The sequence below is a fragment of the Pterocles gutturalis genome, unplaced genomic scaffold (assembly GCF_000699245.1).
Source record: "Pterocles gutturalis isolate BGI_N339 unplaced genomic scaffold, ASM69924v1 scaffold49225, whole genome shotgun sequence".
NCBI lineage: Eukaryota > Metazoa > Chordata > Aves > Pterocliformes > Pteroclidae > Pterocles > Pterocles gutturalis.
In genome coordinates, this window is record NW_010145164.1 from 6,057 (window position 1) to 14,524 (window position 8,468).

General features: G+C 37.1%; 1 protein-coding gene across 1 annotated transcript in view; it reads left to right on the forward strand.

Moving 5' to 3' along the window:
* The window catches only part of LOC104470397 (sushi domain-containing protein 1-like), a gene marked incomplete at both ends in the record, with an annotated part of 8,404 nt that extends 4,551 nt beyond the window's left edge, over positions 1 to 3,853 (forward strand). Inside the window, 2 exons of the mRNA XM_010085298.1 lie at positions 1,527 to 1,706; positions 3,674 to 3,853. Coding sequence (XP_010083600.1) covers positions 1,527 to 1,706; positions 3,674 to 3,853 — 360 coding nt within the window. The remainder of the gene's footprint in view (positions 1 to 1,526; positions 1,707 to 3,673) is intronic.
* Positions 3,854 to 8,468: the final 4,615 nt, after the last annotated feature.

Here is an 8,468-nt window from a genome sequence, read left to right on the forward strand (position 1 = left end):
TTTTTTTCCTTTGAGAGTGGATAGAAATGTAATATTTGGATGAGGGTCTGTGGGAAGTGAATAAATTAGAATAAGGATGCTAAATCAGTGTGGTTGGGAAAAGTGAAATATTAAATATCACCAGAAAATTCATAAGAAAGAGAAGGTAAAACATTTTAATGCTAAATTACTAGCATCAAAAATAAAACAATTGAAATAACATCTTTCCCCAAAAATAAATAAAGGACAATGAATTTGAAATCAAAAAGGAAGTGCCTGAAGTCTCCAGCGGTCATGGAATTACAGTTGTTTTGAGTTGTTGGCATATTTGGTTTTTATTACTGTTTTTCAATTATTGCTTTTCCATGTGATTTTTTTTAATTTCTACAATCAAACAGTAGGCCAGATTGGAGTTTCTGAGCTCATCTCTCATGGATAATTGAAATAAACTATATCAAACACCAAGAAACAGCCCACAAATCTGAAATGACAAACTTACTTCCTCTTTGTAACGCAAGCTCTTTTCCTGGATTTCAGTTAGGACTTCTCTTTTTTTAAAACCAGCAAGTCAGGTTTTTTTTTTGCAAAATCAATAAGTTTGTCTTTTGTCTTCCTTCCTATGGTAATTTAGGAGGTTTTTTTTGTTGTTCTTTTTGTTTTGTTTTGTTTTGGTTTTTTTTGTAAGATGTGTGACCTAATGTCAGGGTACTCTCAGTGGAGCAGATCCCCTTTTTTATTTAAATACAAGTATATAGATGTAATGTATCTTTGAAGAGTATATCTTCCCTTGAGTATTAAACGAATTGTCAGATGGTTTAAAATGGGAAGATGTCATGTATGTGAAGAGGAGTAGTTAAACTGTTGAATGTGAGTGTTTGGTCATGTTAACATGAAAGACTTTTAGATGGTAGCTTACCTTAGAAAATAGACATAGTATCAAATTGCGTTTTTCTGCTACTTGACTTCTTTGTTTTATGCATTTGTAAATGACAACTCAGTGTGTTTGTGAATAGAGCAACTATTACAATGCATCTTGAACCCCTTGCTTTAACAGGAAGCTTTTGTCTTGTATGTTGCAACCTTTCCTATCGTTTTGTATTTCACTGGTCCTTGTGCAGTTTTAAAAATTTTGCTTCCTAAAGGCAGTTTCTGCTCAGCTGCCTCCCTCCCCTCTGACTTGCTCAATGCAAATGGCATAGAGCCAGCTTGCCAACTTTGTAAAAGCAGGAGAATCTTAAAGATTAAAAAAAAAAAACCAGGACATTTTCTATATACTAGCAGCTAGTCTGAGGAGGGAGTCACAGAGTTATTGCGCCATACTGAGAGAAAGGCAAAAAGAAGTAATTTTATTTGGAAGCAGCTCTGGGGTAGCTGTAGCAGTCTCAGACACAGTGAGGGTGTCGCAGGGGACATGAGGGATTGTTGGATTACCACAGGAGAAGAGGGTTTAGTTGGTAATGATGAAAGAAATACTCATGGGAGGGCAGCTGTCATTACTTCTGCTGCTTGACTAACAAGTTTATCTTCCTTTTTCTTCCTCTCTGTAGGTGTGGACTGTGGGGTTCCACCTTCTGTTTTAAATGCACGTCCAGCATCAGTAAGCGGGACCACATATGGAAGTGAAGTTACTTACAATTGTGTTCATGGTTACTTCATTGCAAGTGGCAATCAGACTGCAGTCTGCAATGCCAAAGGACAGTGGGATGGTATTGATTTGGTGTGCAAAGGTAAATCAAAGATTTATTTAGTATAGATAGTGTTTCAGCCACCATAATAAATAGCAGTTATCAGTTAGAGACATCCTCTTTGGGCATTCAGTTTGTACAGTCTTCTGGCATGTGAAGTTTGGTGACAAAACAAAAGATGTATGTTAAATAGGTTTTTTAAAATTTCATCTGCGTTGCTTATGAAGTTGCAATTAATTATTAAAAGTTCACATTCTATGGACAAAATCCAAATGAATGTCAAGTAGTGGGATTACCATGAAGTGAAAATGCAGCCTACATTGCTGCCATTTTTCTAGCTCAGTATCTACTCTGTGGTTGAAGCTGCTACTCAGAAATTGAACCACTATTAGCGGTGAGTGTTCCGTTAAAATTCCGATATTCGGACAGTTTCCAATTGCAAACTGTTTGACTGATGAAATGTACTGTTGTTGAGTCATAAATGCCTTTTGTTACTATGATTTGTGGCAATGTAGCCTAGCAAGTTCCTTGGTAAGAAGAAACACAAAGGTACATTTAAAAAAAAAAAAAAGTATTTTGCCCAACAGGATTCCTAGTGTATTTTTAATTTGAGCTCATATTATTAATTAATGTGACCTCAGGATAATTACAGTCTTTATTCAGTTTTTACAAGAGATTAATATTTCTTCAGCTTGATCCAGCAGGGCCAATTTTTCTGTTCATTGCAATCGATTTTTTTTTGAATGTGCAATGTATATGTTACAACCACTCTCTACTTTTAGAATCTTCTTTAATATTCCTATTCTGGGTCACCAGTCTAAATAGAAGGTTCACTGTATTACACGGAAGTGTACTTCTGCATTTCTGCTTTTCAGTCTGATTGTGGGCAGATAGCTGGACTTAAGCAGTAGTAATTTTTATATCTCATCACATACTGTCCTTCTATAAGTTAAGCATGTTCTCTGTATGTGTGTTAGTTATTCTAAAGCCTGTTCTGATGATTTATAATAGGTACATACATTCATACATGCTGGAATATGAAAAGGAAGGTTGTCATGAAGGTGGGTGTGTTGCCCATTGCAGTACCTATGTTTAACTTTTCCTTTAAAGGTTGTACCGATCGTGATTCTGTTAACTTTGTATTTTTACTTTGTTTTCCTTTTTTTGGGTAGAATTGCTTAAGATTATTTATTAAACAGTTTTAAAGGCACTAGTTTTCTGCGTAACAGCTTTAGTGAAGGTAAGATTTTAATTCTTACATTGTTTACTACTTAAAAGTGAAGTGATGCAGAATCTCTTACTGGGGTGTAACGTTCATTGTGGATTTGAAAGTGAGTTTTAACCCTAAATAATATTCTTCCATTGATTTGATCTTCACTCTTTATTCTTTTTTGTTCCCTAATTTTATAATGAAGCCCCTGAAAACAACTGAGCAAATGAAGTAATTTATAAGTGTGTTACCACAGTTTTCTAATTATCTCTAAAGTGGTCTGAATAATCCATCAAATTTTCCCCCAAAAGTGCTCTTTCTGCTTGTCTGTAGCAGCTTTTCTTTTTTCCAAAGCTTGAACTAAATCCACTGGCAAAGGAACACAACCTTCTTGAAGCTGTTCTTCCATGTCACTCCTTTGTTCCTGTGTTGTTTTTCATATCTAGTGTTACTAATGATATGTAAAATAAAGGAATAAATAGTATGTGGAAGATGAGAGTGTTGTGGGACTATGGATCCGTTTGTAAAAGTTTGCTTAGAGATCCCTGTTCGCCATTTCTAAACAGGACACTTTTATTTTGTGGTTCAGCTTGAAGGACAAATGCTCCACCCTGCTAGAAAGTCTCCAGTCACACGATTTGGGTTCTAAAGGGCTGGTCTGGCTTCTATAAATGACTAGGAAATGAGAAAAAGTCAAGCGTTACTTTCTGGGACAATTCATCTCTCTTCTTTAAACGCTTCGATATGCTTTGCCTTTTTTCATTTTAGGTTTTTTTAAGCCTGTTTTTTTCTATTCCAGAAATAGACTGTGGCAAACCTTTGCTGATTCCACACACAGAAATGATGTGGGACAACTCTACCACTCTATGGAGCAGAGTGTACTATCAGTGTAAAGAAGGATATTATTTTAATGGAGACAGGAATTTTTCAGAATGCACAATAGATCGGTCGTGGGAGAATATTACATATATATGCAAAGGTAAGCGTTACTGGAGGAAGTTGCTGTGGGCTGTGCTGTTTAAATAGTTTCTCATTCCTGTTCTGAAGGTAGGAACAGGAGGAAGGATGAAGGCAATAAATCCCTTTTAAATTTATGATGTAGGGAATGTGCTGGTACTCTGGGATGGAAAGGTCACGGAAGAGAATGTTAACCATGCAACAATTTCTAGTGGATGCCACAGATCTTTCTGTAGCGGTCTTGCTTTTTATTTCAATCAGAAAGGGACTAATGCAACAGGAGTTTCATTGCTGCACTGAGAACCTTCAGCTTTAAAAGCCAAGGGAACGTCACCAGAAGAGCAGAAGGCAATTAATGATATTTTGTTGTGGGCCTAATACTGTGAAGTGCATTGCGATGGAAGTAGGGGAAATGGAATTCAAATCTCTTTTTTCTTTTTTTTTTTTTTCTTCTCTCATAATGCCCAAAGTAAACACTGTTCGTGGTTGCCTTTCCAGACTAGATCTAGTTGTCTGAATTTCAGTCCAGAAGGATTTTCTTGTAAAAGAATGAGTTCTGAGAACATCTGAGTAAATCTGTAATGAAGATGTTGTCATACTGTGGGCTTGGAGATGGGATGCACTGGCATTTTAATAATAGCAAAAAAATAGCAGATGTTTTGGACTATGTCTGTTGTGCTCCCTAATGTTCTTCTGTATCCTTAGAAAGAGGTGTCACAAGATAGCTCTACGACTGTCTATCTCTTTTTCTTAAGTAGCAGTGCTGTTGTTTGCAGATAGTAATGTTCCTGTACTGTAGCGTCCTGTAGTGTCCACATGTTCTTCAAAAGTACTGGAAGTGTGTCTTTGACTGATACCACTTCACACATCAAGCCTTTACACAGAGAGTTGCCACTGGATGCCCTTGTTGCCTCACTTACTGGCTTGATCATTCACTGCAAATATAAAATGTGACATCAAATAAAACGAGCATGCAGAAAAGCAGTCCTCAGTTTTTGTAGTACCCTAATAGAAATAGAACTGCCATTGTTAGAAGTTGTAATTTATATTTAATTTAGGCAGTTTGCATAGCTGTACTTTCTGAATTGGTTTTGAAGCCAGCATTGTGTAGAGTTAACTCAAATCAATTATGTCAGTCTTTGCAATGCTGAGAGTTCTGTTTTAAGCACTGAAGCCTTGTAGAGCCTGAACCTGCAGACTGCACTCACAGGATTGCCATCGATTTCAGCAAGAGCTTTGCCACAGGCAAAAATGTAGACTCCAGCTCTAGCTGTTGGATCAGAGGGACAAAAAGAGTTATGGTCAAGTAGAATGGAAAAAAAAAACTTCTAAAAAAATAGCCTAACTAGTCCAGACTCCTTTGAAAAAAAAAATCATGAATAGGAAATTAGTACAAAGGTCTTTGGCTTTTTAACTTCGACATTTTTCACACTTTAATAGAGGTAACCAATGACTTTCTGTTTCAGTAATGATGCCTTTTAGATGCATATGATCTTAAGGTGGTGTGTAATTAATGAGTAATTCCCGTTAAAATGGGAGAAACTAATGTACCATTCCAAAATAACTTATGATAGATGTTGGAAAACCATTTGTCTTTTCCCGCTGCCTGAAAAACCTCATTAGAAGTAGGGTAGTTAAGAATTTTCCCTGAGCATGTTCCCTTTAGCAAATAATTGCTTCTTCATTTCTTGAGCGGTGATTGCTATGGAACTCTTTATTTGTGTTGTCTGTTGCATTGTCTGTTGGGGTATATACTAAATATGTGTGTGTGTGCGTGTGTGTGTGCATGTAAAAATACATTTAATAGGAGCTGGTTTAAATGTTAAAAAATTGCTTAACAAAATTAATTTTACTGAGAGATAATGATTGGATTAAGCTGTCAGCAGTGAAGCCTGTCAATAGTCAGCTGGATTACGTCTTCCTTTCCCAAACCTTGATTTGTATACATAAACTCAAGAGACTAAAGTGCAGAGAACATAACAGCACTTAAATACCTACTGTCCAGTGTGCTCAGTGTGTGAGCCTGGACATCTTGTACAGCTTGTCCTGGAAGAACTTTTTGCCTGATGGAGTAGGAATATGTGGTTTCATTTATTTTCATAGCAGAAATGGTGTGCTGTTATTCCAGGCACACATTGTGTTGAGTTCTGGTGGGATTTCATGGTAAATCTGGGAAGTTTTTTTCAGAGTGAAGAAAAGATCCTGTTGTGGGAATAATGTTTCAGTTTGTTTCAGGAAAGGGCTTTGGCTATAAAGTACTATATCATGCAGTCTGAAACAAGAAGCTTGTTTTCCCGTTGTGAATTTCAGATGAGAAATTGAGTTTTTTTGTTAGTAATATTTATTTTACCACCAGAGGTTGTTCTGGGTGTGTGCTTAGAATGGGACATAAGGTAACATAAGACTTAGAGATGCATTTTATAGAAGGGAAAAGTATAAAATGAAGCCTTCCCACTCATGTTTTTCTTTTTGAGTGGATTCTGCAGGTGAAGGGTTTTTTTTTTTCATTTGTCATGGCTCTAAGAAGGCCAGAAATGAGGTGATTTATGCCTTGTCTGTATGTCTGAGATGCTTCTTTCTGGATCTTCACTTGCAAATGGCACAGTGTGCAGTGTATATTGTAAGCTGCTACCAAGTCCATGAAGAGTATAATTTTGAGATGGGTAAGTAGACAATTTGGAGGGTGTCTGAAATGAAAATGTGTAAAGGAGTTGGTTTTGTCTTTCCTTGAGCTTGGATACAAGTGTTAGTAAACCATCAGGAAGGGCTAACAGAGGTGCTGAAGTAAAATTGTAATATGTGTAGATTGTGTATGTGCATGCATTAACACACACACACAGAGAGAGAGAGAGAGCTTAACTTTAGAGAACTTATTTCTTTGACATCCAGGAAAAGTTAAGATGGATTATGATGAATAGGGTGCTTATGGGGTTGCCTTGCTCTTAATACCATGTGCAACTCTAAAACTTTTTGTTACTTTTTCCAGTCTTCTTCACAGTTGTGAAGGGGGTCAGTTCATGCACAAAAGGAGCAGTGTCTGATGGAGTTTTCTGTGTTAATTGGACAATTGCTAGGGATATTCTGGAGGAAGATAGTCCCTTTACCTACTGCAGGTCTCTTCATCCTGTTTACAGAGTCCTCCCTTCTTCTATTCATCAAGCTTTTTCCAATTTCTGAGTCTCAAGTCCTTGAACTATCCTTGTCATGAAGAGCTTTTTCACAGATCTGTCCTTTCTGTAACAGTTGGCATTAGTCCTAGCTATAAACTCAAAGGCTGAATTGGCTGCTGCTCATTATTCTTGGTTCTAGAAAACTCCTTCTCTAGAAAACTCCTTCTCTGTATCTGTTTTCTTTGGATATTGTTAGTATTAATTGTGTTTAGTGTGGGTAGCAACAACATGGTGTTGAGAAAGACAAAACAGTTTGTCCAGTTTCCTTATTTTTCTGCAAGGAAAAGATAATACACGTCTGCACTAAAAAATAACTTATCAGTATTAAAATAAGTCTACAGGGCCCCCACTCACTGTATTATTAGGAATGCCTTTATTGAAGTGGTTTTTGATGTATTAAGTGAAATGTTGCCCTTGCAAAAGAACACTGCTGCCAATGAGTGGGAAAAGTCCATGGATATGTAAAAAGGCTGGAGTAGGTAGAGAATCTGACCTGCCTGGAAAGGTAATGTGGATTGTTGATAAAGCATTCCAAAATTCAGGCAGTGGGAAATAGCTGTTGTAGTGAAAAGGGAAAACTGAACTCTCTGTCCCTTCAGTGCTGAGTCTGACAGCACAGTGATGTTACTGGTCAGTTGTGAGAGCCTTCCAAAGTATTGTCAGTAAGGGCCATCAGCAAATCCACGGCTTCGCATGTGTCGTGTGTAGAGGAAAAGATGATCCAGTCCCAACATAGTGTGAACCTGCAACTCAAATAGGGAAAAAATAGTTCTTCACACCAGTGCACATTCCATCTGATCCTGAGCTTGGACCTTCTGTGTCATAACCTTTTGTATGCATCCTCTTTTTATGTTACTGCTTGTTAATGCAATGTGAACTGTCCATCTTTCGCTAAAGGTTCATTTTCTGTTTCAGAATGCTTCATTTTTCTGTGTTGTGACTCCCCATCCACAGAGTTTAGCTGCATGTCTTGACCTCTGGAGATTTTGTTGAGATAATCATGTGGAATTTGGGTATTGTGGTAATGAGGGGTACTTTCAAAGCATCAAGAGAATAAGGTGTTAGTTGGTTTTGAGCCATTTCCCAGAAACTGTGTGTTGTACGCCAGCACTGAAAATCCTGCCATCTGAAGAGATAGAGGATATATGTTAAATACATACTTAAGAAATTTGAAGGTTTAGAAGGAAGAGTGGTTTGATGAATCAGTCCAGAGAAGGCATAACAGATTGTCCACGCTGTGCACTTTCAAACATTGCAGAAGAGGAAGAGAATACTTTCATAATGCAAAAAAAAGAAAACCAAAAAACAAACCCTTGAAAAATAATCAAAAGCATAATCTGAATCCAGTCTGGAATAAACAGAGCAGGATCATTGTTCAAGTGTCATTTATCTGTAGACGTATAGCAAAGATAATTTCCATGGAACTGAGAGGACCTAGTTACTCCCTTTTTAATCCAGAGTTGTTTT